Source organism: Stegodyphus dumicola, chromosome 12 (assembly GCF_044657685.1).
Source record: "Stegodyphus dumicola isolate Sdum_Otavi_A_Nest chromosome 12, ASM4465768v1".
In the NCBI taxonomy this organism is placed as follows: Eukaryota; Metazoa; Arthropoda; class Arachnida; order Araneae; family Eresidae; genus Stegodyphus; species Stegodyphus dumicola.
In genome coordinates this window covers 111,398,003-111,424,440 of record NC_140779.1, presented here as the reverse complement: position 1 = coordinate 111,424,440, position 26,438 = coordinate 111,398,003, and the positions used below count along the sequence as shown (strand labels likewise).

The following is a 26,438-nucleotide window of genomic DNA, read 5'->3' as shown; positions in this document are numbered from 1 at the left end:
TCTCCCCATTCCCCCCCCCCCATTATCCCACAAATAATGTATTATAAGATAATGAGATAGATTATATTAATCAATATTCTTTAAATGAAGAAATGCATAAAAACAAATCACTATATGTTGAATTTCAAGTGTAAGAAAATTAAGGAATACAAAAGCTTGCAATTTTACGATGCAGTTAGTTTTAAATTATATCTTGTTTGTAAAGGTGTCCTCCCCCCAAACGGGGGCACACCTTATAATAGAAGAAATACAGTACTACTAGTTAAAGTCCCAATGATTCACCTTTACTGCAAAATATTAAACTTGGGTCTTCTGTTACACAAATGTCCTGAAGAGAACAGCCTTTTCAAAAAATATTAATATCATTATATACATATCAGAAAAATTTTGCAAGATTTTATAAAAAATTAACAAAGAAAAGCTGTAAATTATGTTTTTAAAAATGCATGAATTTTATACAGTAACTTGAAGTTTAAAATCCACAAATGATAAACTAAAATAAATAGCATAAAAATAATATGTATGAATAAGAGTATAGTTTTTACCTTTACATACTACATAAATACATACACAATAGAAATTTTCAATTACAGAGACAAATTTATATAATTTAGATTTCATATCCTTTTGCACTCATTTGCAGTTATTCATATATTAGAGCAGTAGTATTCAAACTATGAAATTGCAACCTTAACCCATAATTTATGATGGAGTCGCAAAGTGGATAAAAATCCTAAAAAATCAGAACTAATGATATATAACTAAGGTTCTGATTGGAGTCGCAAAATTGTTTGGAGGGCAATTGCAATTTTATGGGGTTCCACTGCCATAAAGTTTAAATACCACTGCATGTTTTTGTATTTATATTCATAGAACATACCATGCTGGGATTGGTGATAGGCGGTGGAGGCACTGAAAGAGGTGGTGGTGGTCCTGACGGTGGAACTGTTTGGGTTTGATTTACAAAATTATCCCCAGTAGGAGCAGTTACGCCTTGGCCTGAATAAGGATATTGTTGAGGCACTGCTGGAGGAGCAACTGGAACAGTACTAGGATACACATATGGTTGCACATACATATACTGAGGTGTTTGATAATACAGGTTTGAATTAGAAGCAGCAGCTGTAGCTACTGCTGGATCAGCAACACTAGCAACACTTGGAACACTTGGAACACTTGGTACACTTGGTACACTTGGTACACTTGCTTGTGTATTTATTGTATTAAGACCTGGAACTTAAATGAGAAAGTCATAAATTATCCCTTACTATAGAGTTATTTTTAAAAAATTAAAAATACATTTGAAAATCTGTAGCAAATATAAAAAAAATATTACATAAAACAAAAACTGCAATTTATCATTCTTTTAAAAAAGAAAATTAATAACACTGAATTCTAAGCTATGTATATTTAGGAAGAGAATTAATATATTTACATGCATCGGAAAAATGATTCAATGCAAAATGCAGATTAATTAATTAATTATACAACATAATATGCTACAAAAAAATTTCTATAATTTGAAATCTTTCGAAGCATTATTTCTAATATATGGCACACACCATAGCTTAAAGTCCCAAAAGAGTTTTATGAGAAAACCGGAAGAAACGGGGAAGATTTCACCTTGCGCAGAGACATCATTTCAAAGGAACTCCATACACTGACTTTAATGCATTTTACAATGCATGGTTCAGGTTAACTAATTACTTGCAATTCAATTCTGATGTAAAACAAATAAGCATTTAACTGGATAGTCTAAATTTTCTAGTCTTTTAATTTCCTACACTTTTACACTCAGAAAATCCTGAGTACTAAAGGAAAGCTTTTACTTATCAAAGTAATTTTAAATAGGATGAAAATAAAATTAGTAATTGATGTATGTGGTATTTGTGTGGATAAACCTGGTAATGTCCCATACGCTGAAGTAAGCAAAATTAAATGCAAATATTAATTACAACTCAGATCAAATAAAATATTTTTAAAAAATTAAGACAACGCTCAATAAAATGCAATACAAAAAAATACAATTCAGATCAAATACAATTTAATAAGAAAAATTACTCTAAAAATCATTAAATGTGGGGGGAATGGAATTTGCCTAATTTAAGTGTCATTAAAATAAAAATAGTAAAAGCTAAAAATTAAAAACTATATTTAATGATCTACACCGGGATACACAATGAAAAATTGAGAGTTTCCAGGTAAAGCATGTATTAAACTGAAATATAGTGCAAAGATTTTCAAAGCTACAAATATAACTTATCCTGCTAAAATACATGTAGTAACAGTATGGCGTACATTGAAACATACTGAAAAAATCTTTAATATATTAATTTGCTGTGGCATAAAAGTTGGCATACATTGAAACATACTGAAACAATCTTTAATATATTCATTTGCTGTGGCATAAAAGTTGAGAATTTAATGCGTTACAAAATTTTTGCAAACAAGTGTTATTTTCAGCATTATTTTTAGGACTTATTAATTTGCATTTGAAGAAAAAAAAAAGGCCACCGTTTCTAACCTTTAAAGGACATGAAATATTTTTAAGCACAAAACCAATGAATGGTTGAATTCTATTTCTTAATTTTTGAATATAAATTTTAAAAAAAATGCTAGGACTTTAGATTGTTTAAAAAAATTTGCTTTCCCCTGCAAAATATTTTTGGCATTCCTTTTTTTTTTTAATCGGTGCAATCATAATTTGTGCACCAAATCATCTAATTACATAATCTGCTTAGCATAAGTAGTTGTGCAAATGTCAAAATGAATAATCAGAAAGAATGAACACAAATCTAATAATTTTCATTCCCAGATTTTCAGTTGCCTTGTTAGTGCTGATCTTTTCTGAGAAAAGAATCAATACAGGGGCTATTGTCAAGAAACGAACAATCTACATCTAGAGTTTTGCAAGACAAAGCTATTATTTTCATTTGACCTGAACATGGCATGTATAAAATTGTCTACATATATTCAATTGTTATTTCAGTTGTGTATTAGTTTTCATTTCATGTTTCTTTTAACAATTACCAACAGAAAATGGTAAGTAAAACCCAATCATAAATGTGCAACAATGACAACTACCTAAAATCCCTACCTTGTGGAAATCATATGGTATCAATTTGCATGAGAAGCAGCAAATATTTTTGGCAAAGTTAAATGAAATCAGCAGCATTATGCCTGCTGTGCAATCTGCAATCATTCTAAGAAAATCTATTTTATATTACTATATTTATTAGCATTTTTGGGAAGGGAGGTGTATTTATTCTGAATTTAATAAAATAATCATTCCTTTAATGAAGCTGTACCTAACATTAGAGTCACCTTCTAGATAAATTTTGTGTCAGCATTTAAGTTGTTTGGCATGAGAGACTCCCTGTTAACATTAAGAATCTATATTTTTAACATTTTATGTTTTACCGCTTAATCATATGTTGATCTAATCTTATTTTGAGCTCAATACTGAGGCATGAAAGATTATCCCACAAATTTTACTTAAACCATTAATTATACCTTTAGATTTATTATTATTATTATTATTTTAAATAACAAAATTTGCTTCCTCAGATTTTTCTACTTTCAATAATAGTAATTTTTTTATTCATAAAAGTTAGCATACCAGTTGAAGTCACAACGGTTGAAGGCTGAACAGACTGAGCATCTGCTCCACCAGTTTTTGCAGCAGCCTGGCGTTCTGCTTTAGCCTTTTGCATTTGTTCTTTTTTCTGTAATAACTGGGCTCTCCACTCTTGCCACTGTTTCTCATACTGTGCAAATGCTTCTTTATCTGGATGATTAATGTTTTGTTCCTTCCAAGCTTCAAACTGTTTCTCCCAATCTTTGAATTGGCGTTCAAATTCTTCTTCATCTTTATCCATCTGCCAAGAAAGAAAAATTAATGAATTACTCTGGTAAATTATTACAATTACACAATATCAAAAGATTAACATAATTAAAACTTTATAATACAGGTACCTCATCTTCAGGTTTAACAAAATCATCTTCAATTCACAAATTTAAGTTCAGTGAGCATAGTTCTATAAATTTCATTTATGCAAAATTCTGTTCAGTTATATCATTAGCAATTACCAGGAACATTCGAAGTAATTTAAGAAACATGCATAGGTTGTTCCCACACTGCTGAACGTTTAATAATGAACAAATTATGAAATATTAGTAAATTTTTGTATATAAGTATCGAAATCGTAAGCTTTTTTAGAATATATCTAAAAAAGCTTACGATGTTTAGAATATATCTAAAAAAGCTTACGATGTCGTTTTATGGAATGAGCCATGAAAAGGCATTTCTAGCCAGGTACACGTTCTCAGGTTAGATTGTCGTGAGGTACAGTACAATTATATGGCGTGATCATGAAGGTAAAGTGTTGCCAACTTGCATTCGCAAGAATATTCTGTGCCAGGTGACTTTACTTTTATGCAGGGTCAAGTAAAACAAACATCACAAAAATTGTAGGTAATTTTAGCTCCTCACTTTTTTTTTTTTTTTTTTTTTTTTTTTTTTTTTTTGTATAGTGAGGCAAAATATCTTGGTTCAATGAATTATGAAGCTTTTACAATGTTTTGCTGCCCTCCTGCAAAGAGGGCGCCGCACACAGTTTGGGAACCACTGGAATCAATATGTAATAACATTCTTGTATCTACAGAGTTCAATGCAATCACTTTAAACATTTTTCCAAGAAGTTTTTCTTCCCTCTTGATAGTTTACCACACATGCTAAAAAATATTTTAATTTGGGACTACATTCCTCCCCATCCAAATTTTAATTAATTGTTAAACTAATATAATGTTATAGAGTACAAAGTCCATACACCAGATTCGTCAGGACTTCAGTGATTCCGGATTATAGATCATCAAATTAAATCTTGTAAGATAGGCATGCAGAAATTATATAATTAAAAGTTTGAAACCGTAATTTACGAAATAAAGAGCAATTATGATATAAAGGGTACCAAAATTTACCAAAAAAAAAAAAAAAAGCTTAATATTTATTTGTTTATTTTATTAAACATTTTTTTCTATGTAAGTTGTTTAAGTTGCTTCGTTTTTTGAGCTAATACTTTCTCTTTAATTCTATAAACAGACATAATTTTTTGTTCTATTACAAAGTTCCACCTATCGGAAGAGGTATTTTCTGGATCTAGAACCATACTACAGATTTCACCGTCCGTTAATTGACCGATGATTGGGGCATTGTCGTCGCAATGAAAAACTTCTGTTGCATTTATTACCGCTTCTCTACATTTCTTTACAAAATCCAATAACTGGAAAATTTCACCTTTAGTTTGCGATGTTAAAAAACCTTCAAATTAGGGGCTATCATCTTCATTGGCCTCACAATGAAATATTCAGCCGGCCATAAATTATGCCAAGCATTTTTTAACATATCTGGAAACTCCCAAAGTGCATGCACATGCTTAAATGCATTACGCACAAACGCAAGCGCAAACGCATTACACGCATGCGTAAAGGATACCAAAAAAAGTTTGTGGCTTTGAGGTCCGGATTATAGATCATTCCAGATAATGGACGTCCAGATTACAGACTTTGTACTGTATTAATAAAATCACCAGATTCCTATTAACAGAGCCTTTCTGAGAAGCAAATTGTTTTTGCCATAATATACCCAAATACATAATAAAAGTTAAGAATTTGGTTACAGAAATCTACCAAAAAGAATAGAAAATAAATCTACATTTCTACTGAATAAATATGGTAGTAACAGTTTAATTACATGAAAGTTCTCCCTGCTTTCCATCAAAACTTGGAAAAGATAATTGTATCTATGCAGACAGAAAAATGTCCCATGGGGACAGGTTGAAGAATATGCAAAATTCAAAGAAAAAAAGGCATTTACTTTATATTTCTTCAAGAAGGTTATTCTTTTGGAAAGAGTATAGGATAATATATTGTTATGATGGAGAAACAATTGCGACATTTTTTACATGACTTCTTAGAACAGTAGAAAACTGATTCCCAACCTTTTCTTGCAACCAACTCTTTTAAAGCAATGGTTTTCTTCATTATGCAGTATCAGTGTACATAATTATAACACGAATAACACTTCCATTAAAAGTATGAAAAAAAGGTTTATTAGACTTTGTTTAGTTACTTTTTATAGCATTATTATTTTTAATTTTATAAATATAAACATGTTTTTGAGACAAAATGTCACAGATTCCAATTACACAAAATTTCAATTTTTTAATTAATGACTACATTTGATGTATTGATGACTTTTGTTTAATATTTGGCATAAAATTGCTTAAATTTTACACTGATTTAATTTTTTAATCACCTCATTCAAAAACATCCAACCAGTTTGTTTTCCATTTAAGTTTTGAGTTCAATTTTTTTAAAAATGTTTCTTGTGTTTTACTTTTCTGTATTGTATTTTCTGTATTACATGTCAAATGAAAAGGTGATAAAAAATGTATATATTTAAAAAATACTGTAGATTTTAAAAATACAATAAACAATTTTACTTATGTTTTATTTCATATGATTTCTTCCTTACTGTATGATGCAGCTTTATATCAACAAATAAGTATCAATTTTATTAACACACTATTTTGTATTGCCGATCAACTGCCAAGGCATATTCAAATCGACCTCCCAATAATCATTCTTATCCTTTTTAAAATTGTATCGACCCTCAGGAGATCTATAAGGCCCCCAATGGAAACCCCTGCTTTAGTAAGACAAATACCTACATACCAGTTTACATCAACTGTTCAGGTATCTTGCATGATTACAAAAGCAATGAAATTAGAGTAGTTCTCCCCCACCACCACTTCAAACTTTTGGCACAGATTCCTTATTTCTGGAATCTTCACATTCTCACTTTTCTTTACTTCAAACTTGATATATCAATGTTTCATGACCTGTGACAGTACCACAGGCACTTTTGTCATCTTCGGATTTTTATCATAAAACAGCATATTTCGAATGAAGTTTCTTCTTTTGCCATGAGAACTGAGTACAGATCCATCAAGTACAGCACTTGTAGAGATAAAGCAAATTAAGAAAGATATTCAATGCTTTATAAACTGATGCCTATCGGACAAATTTCTTTGTTAAATTTAAGGATCCTCAATTCTTTTTAAATTCTAGAACCTGAATTTCGTTATGCATTAATTTTTTTCCCCCCTTCCACTTTAAGGTAATTAAATATTTTGCCTACTAGCATTTGTTATAATAATGCCCATCTTCATTTCTGAACATCTTGGCTGCTATTCATTACTTAAACAAAATAAAATTTAAACATAAATAATAGAAATAAATTTTTCTCTGGTACGAACATAAAATTAGTCGAAATTCTCCTTTTTCAGAGCTTTTATAGAACTACATGTTCAATTATTATTACCACCAATTAAAAAGATAGAAAGAGCAATCTGACACTAAGCCTCAGCTCTGGCTCATATTTATAGCACAACTGTATTTTAGATTTTTATAGTTATATATTCCTCATGACTACATAGAATAGCAATAATTCATATCATTACACCTATTCAAAATGATTGAAAAGATTTTCAGGTGTAACTCTGTACCTATTAAAAGTATATAAATCTACTACATGTCAAATGAAAAGGAAAATATGTTTCACAAAATCAACAATAAGCCAAAATGAAATGTCATATTTCTTTAACAACAATGTTTAACAGAATGCATTCTAGTTCCAAGTCTTATTATTTGGGCACTGAAGGCTTATCTTCTTTAAAAGGGATGTTTCTCTGGAAGAATTTGTAGTACAAGATCTATATTAAATAGCATACACTCATGGGGAAAAAATCTCAACACCAAGAAAGAGTTGTGTTAGATAATCGAAATTTGTTAGTCGTGTTTATTACATCTGAAAGATGACATCTATTCAAATTTCGTTCTAAGTGTGGTGCCAGTAGTCTCACTATGAACATGCAAATCAGGTTTGCTTTACTGTAAAGTCTGTGAGCATTATTTAGCATTGAGATTTGAGATAATGAGTTGATGTTAGTCAACAATGCCTATGACGCCTAAAAAGACGAAGAAGCTCGGGGAGTTTGAAAAAGTATGAGATGGTGGATTTTCTTTCCGCAATATTGCAGAAAGACTTGGCAGGAATGTATTCACTGTGCATGATGGCACCAGTGGCCAAGGGAAGGTACTGGCTCAAGATTAGGTTCCAGGCAGTCACATGGCATTATTGAAAGGAAGATTGTCATGTTCTGCGTATGGCTGCTATGCATCGTGTTGTGTCTGCAGCAGAAATTCAAGCTGCAGTTGGCACAGTAGTAACACAACATGCTGTTACAAATTTTTACTAGAAGGCCAATCCAAGGCATCCCCCAAACAACCAAGTTCCCAAGCTAAAGCAGATGCCCTGTAACGTGCATTCCACTGACTCCAAACCACTGCCGTTTGCAAAGTCAGTGATGTCAAGCTAGAGCTCATTACAGGATGGAGTGAGATCTGTTGTTTTCTGATAAAAGCCAGTTCTGTCCTGGTGCCAGTGATGGTCGTGTGTTAGTTAGAAGGAGGCTAACTGAGCACCTGCAACCAATCTGTCTGCAGCCTAGACACACTGGACCTATGGTCTAGAGAGCAATTTTGTATGACAGTAGGAGTGCTCTTGTGGTCATCCCTCATGCCCTGACTGCAAATTTGTAAATCAGTCTGGTGATTCAACCTGTTCTGCTGACATTCATAAACAGCATTCAGGGGACAGGATAACACTTGCTCTCATACCACTATTGTAGCTGAATTGATTTTTCTCCAGTCGAGTACATATAGGAAATCACTGAACGACAACTCCAGTGTTATCCAAAACCAGCATTAACCACCCCTGTACTGACCGAGCAAGTGCAACAAGCACAGAACTCTATCCTATAAATTGACATCAGATGCTAGTATGACACAATGCATGCATGTTTGCCTGCTTGCATTCAAAATTCTGGCAGTTACACCAGTTAATAATATGCCAGCATTTCACATTTGAAATGGCTCTTCTTGTGCTTGCATTAACCTTTTATCTACAGAATTTAATCAACTAAATACCTTATCTAGATAAATGCATTGTCAAAATTCTGTTACTCAATAATGTTTTCTCTTGGTGTCAGGATTTTTTTTACGTCAGTGTATAAAAAAAGCCATGACAATCCTTGAAATTTTCAGAACCTACAGCATCTTACCCACTCAGTCAGTGGACATCCAGCCAAGATGGATTACTGGCTTGACATAATTTAAAAAATTAAAAGCAGCAGCAAAAAAAAAGAAAAAAAAACTTTTTAATATTCATCACTGTATGTGTGCATATTTCAAAAATTATTCATATGAATCTAAGTCATTATGAATGCAATTATTAATAATTACAGCAAAAGCATACTAGAATTATCTATAATCACAATATACCCCTCAAGAATGCATATACAGTCGATTCCGGTTAATCAGACCACATCGGAAAGCGATTGTTTTGGTCCTAATAACTGACTGGTCCGATTACATAAACATGTCCTATGTTGTAAGACGAGACGTGCTATATGTGGCAAACAGTAAATGCACATGTAAATCATGTACTAAAATGTAATTATGACCTTTATTGTGCGTAATTACACACATATGGCAAACGTACATGTACAAACAAGAACTACAGTTGAACTTTTTTCATTGTGAAAATTAATTTAGAAATAAATTGGAAGAAACAATCTCCATGACAGCATGTGAAGTATAATAATAACAAGTTCTTACCAAGTTCCAGTCAACATTTGAGGAACTTATTTAATGTGACCTGACATGTTTTATTGACGGATTTAGCATGAATGAAATCGCCACAAACATCTAATGCAGTAATGGGACTGCCTTCATTTCCCTCCTGCATGAAATACCGACGCAAAGTTTCGATGCATTTTCTCGCATCCTCTGTTATCACTTGCACCAACTTATTAGTGACATCATCATCATCACTTTCTTGATCTTCCGATGCTTTCGCGTGTAGTTCTGAATTGTCTCATTGCTCACTTTTTGCCAGCTGTCAGCCACAAATGTAACTGCTTGTAAGATGTTGACCTTTGCACTGACTTCGGTGGCTTTTGGCGATGAGGTCAGCAAACTTCTTCAATTGCTTCAAGGACGTAATTAACCAACCTTGCACGATAAAGGGTCTTCAAATTTTTGATGATGCCTATGTTCATTGGCTAGACCAAAGCTGTGGTCCTGGAAGGTAGAAATTCCAGTTGGACGTTCATCAAGTAATCTAAATGAGGATGTGCTGCATAGTTGTCAAGAAGAAGCAGCACTTTTCTCGACTGGCATTGTAGCTCTTTGTCCCAATCCTTCAGCCCTTCTTTAAAAAGTTCAGAGGTCATCCATGCATTTCTGTTCGTACGATACACAACTGGTAAACTGCCCTCCTAAGTTCTTTAAAGCAGCGAGGCTTAGTGCTTTTTCCCATAACCAACAGCTTCCTCTTGTCCGTTCCTGACATGTTTGAGTAGCACAAGACAGTTACGCGATCCATCGCTTTTTTGGAGCCAGAGAGTGCAACATGTTTGTAACTTAACGAGCCATCCGGTGTATCATGTTAACCCCTTAACTGCCGTGGGCGTATATATACGCCTTGCTCAGCCGATGCGTTAACTGCCCCGGGCGTATATATACGCCCTTCCAAAATACTATCAGTTGCTTTGCGGTGCTACCCGTAAAATTCTTCGCAAACCTTTGGAATGCAACACCAGAATGACCTTGACGAAGTATGTGAAGGAGGATATTATTTCAGAGAAGTGTGGGGAGAAATTGAAGAGAGGGACGTGTCTAAAGTGCTGAAAGTAATGACTGCGTGGTATTGGCTAGTGTTGTTTGAGTAAAACGTATTTTTTTTTTATTCTGTGTCTTTAGTTTACTTTTTGTAGTAGGTTCCAGGAATAAAGAAAGATATAAGGGATATTTCAAACCCATTTATCTTTTTTGAATTATTTTTTGATGAACTGCTCATGCTTTATATTGCTACTGAAACTAACCGTTTTGTAGACGAGTATATGAACTAACAACACCTTGCAAACGAAAAATCAAGAACAATATCGTGGCATTCAACCAATTCAGAAGAAGTATATGTTTTTATAGGCATACTGATTTCACAAGGTATATAACACTGAAACATGATATTACACTTTACTGGTCTAAAAATGAATTGATCGAAAACCCATTATATGGACCCTTTTTATTATAAAAACATCCTTTTTATTATACTTACATCTTATTATATTTTTACTCAAAATATCAAATTTTGTGCATTCATTTTTTTTCTTTTACTGTTTATTTTGTGAAAGTAAAACTTGCTCTTATTTTCCCCCTAATAAATCGCATAACTACGCGCGGATATGTGAAAAACCATGGCACTGGGGAATGAATCTTGTGCGTTTTCCGCGGCAGTTAAGGGGTTAATACAGCCCACAGTCTCTTGGGTAGTTTTGTTGATTTTCATTCTTCAGCATTTGCACTGTCAGCACTTTCTTTCTCGGCATGTGCTTTCTTGAATTTTATGTCATGTCTAGATTTCCATCGAGACAACCAACTGTCCGCAGCTTTAAAGTTATTGTGGCCCAGCTTTTTAACGAGTTCTTCTGCTTTGCATTTTAACACTTGGCCACTTACTCGCACAGCTCGTCCAGTAACAATGGCAAACCATTCATTAAGGGCCTGATCGATGATTGGATCCTTGCCTTCACACTTCCGTTTTTTGGAAGTTCCTGCTCATCCTTCACATTGTGTCCATTCTCTTGTTTTATCAAGCATGAAATTGTAGTTTTTGCCAATCCGGTAATTTCCACCAACCGATGCTGACTAGTGTTTCATGGTTGTTGCTTGATCCTATCCAGGAAACCAATTTTTTCAGCTAACGTCAAGTCCTGTCGGAGCATTTTGGCAGGGGAGACAAGACATGCACACAGTTTACAGACTAAAATGATCTGAAGAAACCTTGGTGTTTCGGGGTCAAGGTGTTGAGGTCAAGTTGGAGCTAAAATACTCGACATTCAAAGCTTTGGCACTAAAATCATCCCAAAAGGATGGTGAAATGATAGCTTTTTCATGTAAACTTTAATCATGAATGACAGGCGGTAATACTTTTCAGGTGGAGCGGGACACTCTATTGTTCATTTCCTAGAAAATCGGAGGAGACGCCAGTGGGACCAATATCCTCACTGGTGGCTACTGGTAGCGCTGTTTTAATAAAGGTCAAAGAAAATGGTGCGCGTGTTCACCTCCCATTGGTTTTCCTTTGGCTCTCACGTTTTTTGGTCCGATTAAACAGAGTTTTGGTCCAAATAAGCGAATAATATTAGGCTTATGTATATAGGATTTGTTTCAGTTCTTTAGGATTCGGTCCGAAAAAGTGGCTTGTCTGATTATCCAGTGGTCCAATTAAGCAGATTCGACTGTATATATAAAGATCTTTTTATGACTAATATTGACATTAGACATCATGAAAATCACACAGTTGTCCCACATAAGAACACTCTAAATAACTTTCTATAAATAAACTATTTTAAATATCAGAACACCATTCATATTTACCTTAATCTACAGTATTATTTCTTAAATAGTTAAAACAACGCCTTAGTGAATAAGCAGACAAATTATGAATCAAAAGAACTTTGAGATTTTTTTTAAATGTTCAGATTTCTGCCCCTCTCCCAATTATTATTTTTTTATTTTTACTTGAATATCATTTATTCAGGAGGTAATTCCCTCCTTTTCCTTTACATCTGTGCTTGTATATTCAGCGCATACCAGTTTTGCAGTTCTAGTAGCAGGAGTAAAGGAAGAATTTAACCATCAACTAGCCTACATAATTTTTTTTTTAAATTTTATTTGAATATCATATTTATTCACATAATTCCCTGCTTTTTCTTTACATCTGTATTTGTATATTCAGCACATACCAGTTTTGCAGTTCTAGTAAAGGAAGAATTTATACTGTTAACCAACATGCATAAATTAGACATACTAGGAATTACTGTTAATTATTTAATCAAAATCTTTCCCACTCTCCTTCAAATAATAGGTTGGAATGAATTATGGTTAAAAGCAAAATTTCATGATATACTGTGTAATTTATAACGAAAATTTCCACTTTCAAGATAAAAGTTCAGCACAATAAATTTTAAAAGAATCTACTAAGGAAGGAGAAAATTACAGATTACTCCTTCAAAATCCTTTATCCTGTTGTAATGTGGATCACAGGCCAAAAAATGACAGGCTAACAAATGACTGTTAAAAATTCTTTACCTGTCTGCAAAAAATTCCAAGAAATCCCAAGAACTGATTATTCTTGTGCAAGTCCAGCAAGTAGTACAAAATAATGCAAATAAATCAAAAGCTTCTAAACTGTATTGTAAAATGCTCAAGGAAAATTATGTAATGGTAAAACAATATGCAAGAAAATATGGCATGTAAAATTTCTTTCAAATCATTCCAATGTTTATTTCATTAATTTGCAGAGCACAAATATCAAATCTCAAAAAGATTTTCTTGTGAATTAGAGGACACAAAAAAAGAATTAACACATACATCCCACATGTAGTGCAATCAAAACACAATTTTGTACAGAAAACTTATCAGCTGACAAGACAGCAGCATGCAAAAAAATCACAAAAAGAATACTCCAATAATAACCTGTTGTGCATTGCCAGGATCAGATGTATTTGTACTTGCAATTGCATGTGATTTGAAAGATGATTCTGATGAAGTGACAGTGGTTGCAGTTGCAGTTTGTGAAACATTAGAAGCAGCTGTTGAATACGGCCATGAAGCAGCTGCAGGTTGTTGAAGGTTTTGACTTTTCCACTGTTGTGCCTGCTCTTTCAACTGTTTTAACTTCTCTAATTCAGAACTGTCACTTGGCACAAGCTAAAACAGAACAAATATTTACAACTTATACACATACACACAAAAGTTCCAGAAACAAAAACTGGTTTAAAGATTACATCTGCATATGAAAACCCTTCAAAAAATCTGATACTTCAGCTCTACCTTGCAAAAATAAAAGCAAAACAAAGACACTAAACAAAAAACACTAATATGGATAAAATCGCTCTATGAAACATTTTATCAGTATTAAAAAGGTTCCTTGGTTGAAAAAGTAAAAATAGCCTCAGAGATATTAATATGCAGTTTGTCACAATTTTGTATTAAAATATCAAAATATATAACCATTCAATTTATACAACACATTCTGAGCAGCAGTCTTAACTACAAACTAACCATAATTGTTGGTTCCTATTATTCTGGTAACAACAGCTTGTTTTCCTTAGCTAATGTTTCTGGTTATTTACAATAATTATGAAATTCATTCCTTGGTCACACATGTAAGTATATTATTATTCATAGGACAAAATTTAAAGAATAATTATTTTTTCAATTTCAAAAGAATACATATAGACTAAAAAACAACATTTGAATAATATGAATCTTTCAATCACCAAATAGCAGACTGGCAAACTAATTTTCACTTTCAGTTATTCTGAATGGGTCTTTTGCTCTCAGCTATTCATGGTTTTTTTCCCCCCTCCCTATGTGCAGCTAACATACATTTAGAAGGTTCAGTGCTTCCTGCAGTACTTCCACTATCTTTTATTCTCTGGATGAATAACCTTTCATCGACATCTGAAAGCTCTTGGCCCCTGAACACTAACAATGAATTCACATTATTACAGAATCTGTCAGTTGCCACATGACTTTATTAATTCATTAACAATCACAAAATAGCACCACAAGTAATGCACAATCACATGTACCATTATCATACAACAAATTTAAATTTTGGTAAAAGTTTGGAATTACTTCAAAAATTAAGATACTATGCTTAATCTAAATTAATTTTATCGAGAGGCAACAGATACCAAGTCTTGGCACTAGATTTCAATATACCATGACTAAATTGATGAAAAGATAAAGAAAACACGCCTTTAAATTTTAGAAGCATCTGCAAGATGATCAATAAGTGTGAAAGTAATATGCAAGGTGACAATAAAAGTTATTATTTATAATTTTATCATTTATCATTTAAAGCTTATTACAGCTCTTATTATCAGGACAACAGTGACTTTTTATATATGCTGTTCAAGGGATAGGAAGAACAGTCCTAAGAAAACAAAATTAGGCCCTAATTCTGATACGGAAAAATACAGTAAACAGCTGGGGAAGACATAATAAATAGATAAGACAAACCTAAAATGGAATGTTAAATATTTACTTTTGTATTCTAAAATATTATGAAATCAAATGAAATATAAAGTGCATTTCAGCACTGCAAACAAGTGCATGTGTTGCAGCTAAGTCATACTTATTTATAAGTCATCACCTTGCCAGAAGTATATTAATTATGAAGTTGGTCTATATAAACTAAAGCAACAGAGCACTTGCACTAATTAGCAATTTCATTAGCAATGATTTATATAAATTTTCCTATGATTAATTTCTCCACATGATGTCAGTAAAGTGATTACTTGATTCAAGGTAAAAATGCTTAGAAATCTCAACGCAGTTAAGACCAAAAGCTTGTTAATTCACGTATAGTTGAAAATGCTTCCGTAACTGCTATCGAAGACTGATGTTTTATTCTCCATCAAAATACTTAACAGTTTCCCCTCTGGAATATAGACAATATTTGTTGTATTATCTTTTTTAATTTACCTAAGCCCAATATTTGCATATAACTGATACAGAAACTTTCTTATCGTAATGGAAATGGATGTGCCGTGGTCACAGAAAATTTTACAAGGTAACAAGGCATTACATCTCAAGGGACCAGACTGCATTCACAGCAAACAGCCAAGGAAACTCCAAAGTGTCCTATAAGATTTCTTGCCGCACTTATCTAAAATGGACACACAAATAGCATTTCCTTGATCATTTTGAAGCGAAGGTTTTCGAGCAATATTTGAGGTCAGTAACAGATCTTCAATAGTCTGAAATATTCAACACTTTTGTTGTACTGGACTTTAAAGGTAAAAGTCAAAACCTTTATGCAAGATAGAGTGACTATAAATCGTACACTTCAGCTCAGATAAAGAATTCGCTGAAACGGGAATCCGCACATAAACGCTATCACTAGACCAAACACATTTCAGCGATTTCGGAACATGTATGCAATTCAAAAGTAAAACAAGTGACCAGTTGTAGAATAGATACCTAGGAATACCTAGGAATAGTGAGCAATTATATGCCACTTTCTAAGAACATGAAGATGAAAATTTCAGTTCAGAATAGAACATGTGTAAAAAGAAGACAAAAACTTGAAACATAGCCTAATCACTGCCAGCTGTAAGGCTAAAAGACTGTGAGTAGATCCCTAAGGTAGCAGAACATCATGTGGATAGTAAAACAAAAATAGAAATAACAAGCTGAAGTATGAGTAATTGCAACAGACAGAGTACAAAAAAGACTCAGGCCAGTTTCAAAGCAAAGAGAACAAATAGCAGTGTAACAGGTATGAGAATCTAGTCTAATTAAGGATGTTAAGTCCTTCAACCTCATTGAGGATTTCATACAGTACAAACATTTTATCTATAATATTAGTATATTTTTGATATTGTTAATTCTGCTTTTTATAAATTCTAATAATTCCAGCTAGGTTGTTGCCATAAGTTCAACAAAATCCCATTAGGACATGTATAAGCTAGGATAACTCACTAGCATCGGGAGTTCTTTCAGAGTCTTGAGTGGGGGTAATGGTGATGGCTGCTTGTGTATCAGACTCAACAGAGTCATTTCGAGTTTCCTGAACAGCAGTCTTTCACTTAAATGCTAGTGCATAACTGATGCCTGGCTTGATTAGGGAAGAAATTTTGCTTTATTTTAGCTGATGGAAACTTTGGGCAACCCTTATAAGACGCAATATGCAGACAAAGACAGTTCGCTCACCTGGGATTCTCCACAAGCCCTTGGTGATCATAATTACCAGTTCTGTGGAACCCAGCGCACTTTACGCACCTGGGAGCCAAAATTCAGAAGAATGATGCAATTTCAGGCAAATGTGACACTGGGGAACCTGGTTCTTTGTGACATACTTTTCAACCTTAATTTGAAAGAGCATTGAGATATGTCATGTCATAAATTTCATGCCAAATCAGCGGTAGACATTTACTACACCTGAAAAGGGGCATTGGAGCTTTGGTACGATATTTTGTGAGCTGCACAACTTTGTGCACAGTAAAACCTCTCTCAGTAAAAGTTTCAGTAATGATACTTGTATTGGGCAGACCTCTCAGCAGAACCTTAACAGGCATTTTATGCTTGTGGTGGATTACATAGTGCTTTACATCGTTATTCAAGAAATACTGACTGAGTGTTACAGTGACTATCAGCATCTTGGGGTAGAACTTTCAAAATTCACCACTCAGACAGCCATAGAAGTTGCAACTAGGTAGTTCGTCCCTTAAGAACCTTAGAAAAGCATAAAATATAAATCCCTCTCTAGGCTTTGTCATAATAGGTGGAATATTAGTACATATTCTTATCCTCTACAATATGAGTCGTATTAAAACTAGAATTAATATTAGCAACACCAGCTGCACTAGGGTAAGCAGAAATTTCAGTAGAATTAGTCATCATTTATGACTAAATATAACTGAAAACACCAATACAAAAATATTTAATAAAAAGCAATTGCATCTAATTCATTACTTTGTTCCCTCTTCCCAAAAAACTGAAATTTAAAATATATCAAACTTCAAAAATTATAACAGACTTGTTACACATACACTGCAGTAAAAATACATTTAGTAAAGAGGAAAGATTCCAAAAAAAATTTTCTTAAGTATTTAAATAATCTTTTACCACTTTAAAAAAAAAATAATAAATGCAAATCATACTTGTCAAAATCACTTTCAAGAATTCTAAAATTTCAGATTTAAATAATGATAATTTAATAAAAAAAAAATTAAAAAATTATAGCAAAACTTTAACACAGAAGATATAATTATAAACAAAGAAAATATCACTATACTTACTTTAGATATACTTAAAATCTCATTCTGCAGGATATTTGCTCAAACTGACACATCAATTTTTCTCTTTTCATTATTTGAGTAATTTCAAATAGTTTACTATAACCACAGTTGTTATACATAAAAGATGGCAAATTAGGAAAACAGGAACTATAAATCAATATTTAAAATTATGTGACCCCCTGAAACTCTAGAAAAATATAACAAAATCAGCCTTATAATTATGTTACCAATAATTACGCTTTTTTGCCATCTCATTACTCATGTAAATGTATATAAATATATCATCATTCTCCTTTTGTAAACTATTATTCATTTTCAAATACATAATTTTTATATTTAGTATATTTACACAAATTAATACTCAGTACTTAATCTGTGATGTAATTATATTAAAGAACTGCAAACCATACATATATTTAAGCATATTTCTGAAATATGCAATATCTCAATTGTCATAGACTAAGATACATTAAAATCATCTACATTCAACTTGTGGCCCATAAACTGCATTATGGACCTGTAAGCTTTTATGCGAGGTGCAAAATAAAAGTTATTTATAATTTTCATACATAAAGAACTTTTCTTCTAGGAAACTATAAAATAATTTAAAATTATTTAGCTGCCTCTTCCAAAAAATTGATGAACAGATTTCAAGATCTGAGAAATAATATCTGTCTGCTCCCTATGAAAAACGCTCAGCATGCAGGGATATTACAAAATTAGAAATCAGCTTCAATGAATATAATTATGCTACATTATTTGATGAATTTATCAAGCCCTGAAAGACATGAACTGAAGGGTTTTTTTTTTTTTTTTTTTTTTTTTTTTTTTTTAAAGAGACAAGCAGTATAATTCTGAATTTTGAAAATATTAGACCTTGTACAAAAGTGCTTACAATTTTGTGCATAAGTATAGCTTTGGGAGTCATCTTCGTCTACAATAAAATATGCAAAGAACTTGTATAGAAATCAGCATACTGATCTTCAGCTAAGTATAGGATGTAGCAATTACACATCTGATTAGTGAAAAATATGCCCAAGTTTTTTAATAAATGGTAGTATCAACCAAATTTTATTATTATTACAAGATTATAGTACAAGGTACAGCATACTGTGTTGTGGTCCATGTAATGCAGCAAATATATGAATGTGGCCAAACAGAAAAAAAAAAAAATAATAATAATAAATAATAAAATTCATGCCTCCTTACACTAAATTAAATTGCTTAATAGGCTAAAATATTTGAACTGATTTATATAGCACAGAACGAAGTAAGAACTAAAGGAAAAACATGAATCTAAGATGATGCTGCACTGAAAAACATTGAGAATTTCAAAATATAAATGCAACTCATTTGAACTTTATGGAAATGATTTCCTATTTGAATTTCTTCATTAGCATTTTGAGATAAAAATTTGGTATTTTCAATATAATTGTATATTACTGTTTTACTTTAATTGGAAAATGCAAAATAAGAAATTCATTTTGGACATGGTTCCTAAAATTGAGGAATGACTCAAAAGTTTATGTAAATGCACCTTCCGAGGAAAAATACTTAATATTTTGATTTTTGTTCTGTTTTACAATTTGTTGTAAAAATAAAATTTATAGCATTTCAAAGTTTGGTTTGGTTTACTTAATAATGGCAAAGCACTCAAGGAAGCATCCTTTCCTTAGCTATCTACCTAAGGAAAGGATGCCTTCATGCAGGACTTCGAAAAACTTCGAAACTATTTTTAATTCAAGTTACACATGGGGGAAAACCACAAAAATGATCGATCTGGAGCGATGTAGATGGCAGCATGGCGCAACATTGTGTTCTCAGATAAGTCACGCTCCAGTGAAAGTCGCCGCATATGTGTGTGACGTCAACGTGGAGACAGATCTAATCCATCAGTAACTGTGGAATGCCCCACCATGCGACAACATGGCATAATGGTTTGGGGCTCTATTGCCTACGATTCCAGGTCGCCTCTAGTTCGTATTCAGGGCACTATGACAGACCAACGATACTTGGATAATGTAGTACAGCTGGTGGCAATCCCCTAACTTCAAGGGCTGCCTAATGCACTTTTTCAGCAGGATAACGCCCGACCCCGCAGTGCTTGCATCTGCCAACATGCTCTACAAGGTATAGGATTTTTTTTTTCCAGCATTAGTAAGGATGCTTCCCTGGCCACCGTATTCTCCTGACCTGTCACCAATCGAACATGTGTGGGATGTGATTCGATGCCGTTTGCAGACTCTGCCCCTGCCTCGTTCACAAGACGAACTGTGGCAAATGGTTGAAAGGGAATGGAGAGCTGTCCTTCAGGACACCATCTGCACTCTTATTGATTCTATGCCTAGACGTGTTTCTTCGTGCATCACTGTCTGTGGTGGTCCTATAATCCTACTGAGCCGACGCCGTTCTCGCTCTGTATTCTGACTATCATTTTTGAAGTAAATATCACTTATTGCTGCTTGATGTCTTTGTCTTCCAAATTTCATAACTTTTTGACCACTCCTTTTTGGTGTTGATTTTTCAATGTCTAGCAGAGTATAATACAATTTTCTATTCCTTTAAGAAATTTTATTTCATAAAAGCATTTGCAGAAATTAAAAATTTTAATGTGCTTAGTTTTTAAATTTGATCACACAATTTATTATTGGCATAGGTGTAACACTTTTTCTGAAACTTTTTTTAAGGAAACAAGCTCATATTCACATTACACACACAAAAAAAAAAAAAAAAAAAACCTTGAATGCTACCTTACTAGGCTTAGAAACTAGATCGAACTACTGTTTATTTGGGAAGAATTGGTAGGTGTTACACAATAATCTTTTCAATCTTGAAGCATTTTCTTAATAAATTTTTTATCAATATGCTGCATATCAAAATTGCTGTTTTATATGCTAATAATTATTCTTTGCAAAATTTAGACTTTAAAACAAAAATGCATTTAAAAGCCACTAAGGTTAGTTCCCAAAATTGGCAATCTTAAACACTAAATTTGTAACATGCAATTTATTTCATTATCAAACTTAGCTTAGATTACAAAGTTGATCTCATGATATCATTTCTTATTATATGTAATTTGTTTTTTGCCTTTTAAATGGTGGTGTTTATTGCCCTCCTCCAAAAGCATAAAATTTTGTGTATGAAGTAAGAATATTAAGAACAGCCACTAAATGAAATAACATTACATATTGGGAAGAAACTAACTGGAGATGTAAAGTGCAGGGGAAGAGAAAAGGCAGTTTCTTCTTGTTAGTAATTAGTTTTACGATTGCAGAGTTCCTTTTCTCATCATACTATTGGCACTGTATAAATATGTGTAAAAACACAGCCAGTGATGAAATAAATATATGAGGAAAGATTCCTGCTTGTTTTTGATCAGGCAAAATTGATGAGTTCAAAAAGAATTCCATAGGAAATGATAAATGTCTGCTTGTTAAATAACAGGAAAATGTGAACAGAATTGTTTTAAAAAAATAACCTTATAAAGTAATTTGCTGAGATGCAAAAGATTTCTTGTGCCATAACAAAAATTGACATAATCAAAAACACATGAGCTTAAAAAGAAATACAGTGGAACCTCGAGATACAAGTTTAAATCGCTCCAGCCTTGAGCTTTTATAGCGAATTTCTCATATCTAGAAACCAACTTTCCATTGAAAATAATGGAAATCAAGTTAATCTGGTCCGCATTCCCAAATATATCAACATAAAAATCACTTTTTCTAATAAATAACACTGGTAAATAATATAACCATAGTTTACCTTTATGATAGCTTCCGACAACAACCTTTTCACTGCTTCTCATTAAATCCACACCAACAACAGCTCCTCAACATCTTCTAGGAGTTTTGCACGGTGCTTGGAAGTAATAATAACTCCTTTGACTACATCAAGTTTCTTAATTTCTTCCTGCTTCTTCAGAACATTACAAATCATCGATGTTGAAAGGCCATAAGTCTTTGCTAATTAATTGTTTATCTATGATGTCTTTCTTAATTTCAACAGATATGACTTCTCATTTTTCTTTGCAGCACTATCTAAGGCAACAAACTTCTTGGGAGGCATCGTGAAATAATTTTCACACTAAACATAACAAAAATTTGACTCGCAAGCACACAAACACATAGATCAAAGAACACTGATTGATCTGACAAGAGGAGTCGAGCCGGATCGGGAAATGGCACTACGCATATCAACAGCCTGCAATGCTCATTACTCGAGTCAATGTTCGTATTTAGAGACAAATTTTTCACTCATACTTTCCTCTTACCTAAAATTTCTCATATATAGAGGTGCTTGTATCTCGAGGTTCCATTGTATATTCAGATTGTTCAGAGTGCTCATCAAAAGGAGGAATTAAAAAAGACTGGTTTTCAACATTTCATGATACAACTTCACAAAGAAAATTGAACTTTTCTTTACATGATTATAGTATGTAGGATGAGACTCAATGCCAATTTTCTGATGGCAGTAATCGCTGAATTAGGGCAAAGATTAGTTATGATCATAGCAAATGCCAAGTTAAGGACTGTTCTCTTCCCTTTGTGGATTTTTTTCCCCTTTTTTTTTGTTTGTTTTTAAGGTTATCAGAGTTCCATCATTTTTTCATCAACTTAAAATCTCACCCAAAGGTTTATATGGCGACATCTTAAATTCATTCAATTCTCTGATTCTCTTAATTCTTCCAGCAAATAAACATTCAAATTTCCTAAAAATACTACTTACACAAAATGGTTATAGGCAACCTTGAAATTTTTTAGTATTTACAGTACAAAGTCTGAAATCCGGACCTCTAGAACACCAGCATATATACAAATTTTTTTGTGGCATTGGAGAAGGAACTGAATTTCGAGACTCCCATCTTGCTTTAGCATACCCTTAATCCTTCACGCAAGTACAAATTCTTCCCTCTCTCCTCTTTTTTTTTTTTTTTTTTTTTTTAAATAAAGCATTTGGAGGCCAACAATTTTTAATTTTACTTCAGCACCAAATAAAAGACCTTCACAAAGAAATCATTTATTGAATAAACTACATGGATACCACGCTGGCAAATCTTTTACTGGGAAAAGGGCATGGTATTTACCACATGATTATTAATTCACAGCTTGAAAAATAACTCTTAGATCAACCTTTAAAACAAGTTTTTTTTTTACATATATACATGGTACTTACGTATTATCGTAACCAGGTTGGCGCGATTTGTAAGTATGAATAGAAAGAAAATGTACATTTATTAATTACAGATAATTTATAATACAGTTTTTTATATCATTTTGTTTTAAAATATAAAATAGCAATTAAACTCTTCCGGTTTCGAATTTGAATAAGTTGCATAATTATTTTTTCGGCGGAAATCTTTTGGCAATTGCTTTTAGCAATGATTGAAAACCGTCTTCGCCATTAACAGCTTGAGCTTGTCTATAACAGTTTTGTCAGCAATTCCTATCTCTTCTGCACAAAATTTAATTGAGGTTAACTCTTTACACCAACAATAAATGAAGCGCACCGCTGTCACAAATGAAATTCGGCTACCTTCAAACCAATTTCCGGTTCTCACACCCAAATGTTGAATGCACTCTTCGACGTTACATTTCCAGAAGATTTGCTTTCCAAAATACAGTTTCATTTTATGAGAATTTTTACAAGTACGTTCGTTCGGTATAATTACATATCCCTGCAACAATTCAACAGCATCTTTTTCACTCGCAGACAAATCACAAATACCCATAGTTAAAGTATTTCAGGGCATTCAATCTAACCAGTAAGAAAAATAATTTCTTTACGAAAAACTACATATAACACGTAGGGTTGCCGTAAGTAGGGTTGCCAAATTTGGCGATTTATGCGAATTTTGGCCTGGTTGCGTTAATACGTAAGTACCATTGATATATATATATATCAGTAATTCAATACCAAACAACATGGTAACTTTTATGTTGACATCGTGCTTGACCAACACGGACTTCAACCAGGTGCACTGTGAAGCGTCAAGTTGTAGATAAGGAAAAATTAAATAGAAATTTCTTTCCATGTGAAAAGATTTTGAAAGTGACTTTCATAGGCCAAAAGATTACATTTTGTGCTGCTTGAATTAAGAATAACCGATTTATTGTTCTGATAAGCTTTAATTATATATGGGAATAATTTACTGGAAATTCGAATAAGCCTTAAGCATATGCAGGAAATAGATATAAATATAATAAATAAATAATATAATTCAGACTAACTTTCCTAGCTGCAGCTGTGCTAAAAGAAGTGAGAAAAACTTAGATAAACAACATGTCTTTGCTCACCAATCTCATGATGATACATCATGACTAGAACATAGTAACGCTAGCTAGTCATTAAAGGTTTTCGGATGTCACAAAGAAATAATGAATTTTCCTATTGTTAGCTATGTTTCAATAATTAATTAACTGACAAACGGTAAAATCTATAGTGTTATTCTAAATCCAAAAAATATCACTATGTATAGTGAAGAACGAAACAGACAGCTTGTCGAGCAGAAAAATTTCAATTTACAATTCTAGTAACGACAGGAAACCTTGTATACGAACAAAAAAATTATTACAAACAAACAAAAAGCAAAGAGAACAAAGAATTTAAACAAAGTATTAACAGAAAAATTGAAATAACTTACACTGACAAAAATGTTCAGTAAAGCCTTGAAAACAAATGTCAGGGTTTCGTTTCCCTTTTATTTTATTCTTTTAAAGAAATAAATGCCTCGTTATTTCATAAATAACTATTTCAGATTTTTAATTTTATAATTTCTACATGTTGTCTTACTATATACAAACGGATGATCTAAAATCTCGAAAATTTTAAAATTCAGAATCAATGAAGTTCTGCCTAACAGATTTTGTACTGCATAAATTTCGACAGAACAGCTTTTATAATTTTGTAACCTACACTGATAAGTTGCAGAAATTTAAAATATCTGCATTAGTTTGGACACTTTACATTAACACCATAAATATATTAAAACCTCCTATATCAATTTGAAATGTTAAAACAAAACGAAAATTACCAAGAGAAAATTTTTAAAATTTTAAATCAAAATTAGGGATATTTAGAAAAAATTTTCAGGTAGATAAGTCCTTACACCTAACAAAAAAATAACTACTTTTTAGTAAGAAGTTCATAATACACCTAAAAAAAAAATAAATGTTTTGCACACATATTTAGATTTCCAATTCAAAAGAAAATAGTGATATTTCAATAAAATTCCAACAATTCCATTGAATCAAACGGCAATATTATATAGTAAATAACATACAAAATTTTTTTAATTTTTGCTGGATGCCTTTCACTTAGAAACCATGAATGCTTTTCACTTAAAAGTAAATTCTGGTACATAACTACTTGCTAAGCAGCAACATATTTTAAAAACCTATATGCTATCAAATAGTTTACAAATCACGCAAAATGACATCACAATGTTCTTCTATTAACACTTTTTTTCTCATCCACACAAGGTTTTATCTCATAAATTTATATTTCAAAGCATCTAAAAAAGAAGTCTGAATGTTTGTTTGATTAAAAAATGTTGGTTTGATTATATCATGCTAGTCCTGCTATACAAAACAGCTATCATAAAAAAACACAGGTATACATTTCAAGGTTTTGTCAGATTTATTATATCATATTATTGTAAAATTATGTATTTCAAGTCTTTTTTGACATCCTAGAAGGTAAAATACAATCTATACAATTTATAAAAAATGTTTCCTTTAACTTGGAATACTTTAATTCTTTCTCAAAATGCAATAACCAGGACTAAGAAAATATGCAAGATTTTTGTCAGAACCAGATGCGTTAAAAAAGATTTCTCCATTATCTTTTAACACATTATTTGCATTGTTTTTTCCTTTTAATTCAAAGCCTGTTTGCTTTGCATTTTCTTTTGATTGAATTACTTTTACTTACTACTTTGCAAAGGAATTTCTTTTTGATGCATAATTGATAAATAGAATCAATCCTAAAGTGAAATTGGAAAATTTCTTAATCCTTCATATGTTAAAAAAAGTATTCAGTTTTTAAAAAAAATACCAACCATTCTCCTATTTAAAAGGAACATTGATAATACTTTTACATAATTACTCAGTTACACAAACATTTTTAAAAACATTTTGAGAAGAAAAGATTGGAGCAAGTCACTCGATTTTTTCCCCATTTCACTAAATATTAATAAAATGATCATAATAGGAAATAAAACCGTTAGCAAGAAAGTTCAAAATACATTTTACTGAAGCCTACTTTGTTTGAACTTGACAGTGTTCTAAAATAGACGTAAAGTGTTTTATTCATCCCTCCAAAACTTAAATTTTTATTAAATTGGTATATACAAAATCATATCCTAGTACTTAAATTTTCCTTTCTCTTTACATAAATATCTATGAAAGAACTCAGGAAGCACTATTTAAGTACTACAGA

At 32.2% G+C, this 26,438-nt stretch overlaps 1 protein-coding gene across 6 annotated transcripts in view; it reads right to left on the bottom strand.

The window, feature by feature from the left end:
* The window catches only part of ZAP3 (protein), a 207,186-nt gene that overhangs the window by 150,027 nt on the left and 30,721 nt on the right, over positions 1-26,438 (bottom strand). For 5 of the 6 annotated variants that reach the window (XM_035355227.2, XM_035355223.2, XM_035355224.2 and 2 more), the window contains exons 2-4: positions 13,666-13,899; positions 3,620-3,878; positions 881-1,236 (exon numbers count right to left, since the gene is read on the bottom strand). In XM_035355227.2, the coding sequence (XP_035211118.2) occupies positions 881-1,236; positions 3,620-3,878; positions 13,666-13,899 (849 nt within the window). The remainder of the gene's footprint in view (positions 1-880; positions 1,237-3,619; positions 3,879-13,665; positions 13,900-26,438) is intronic. The other variant, XM_035355226.2, reaches the window with a different exon arrangement.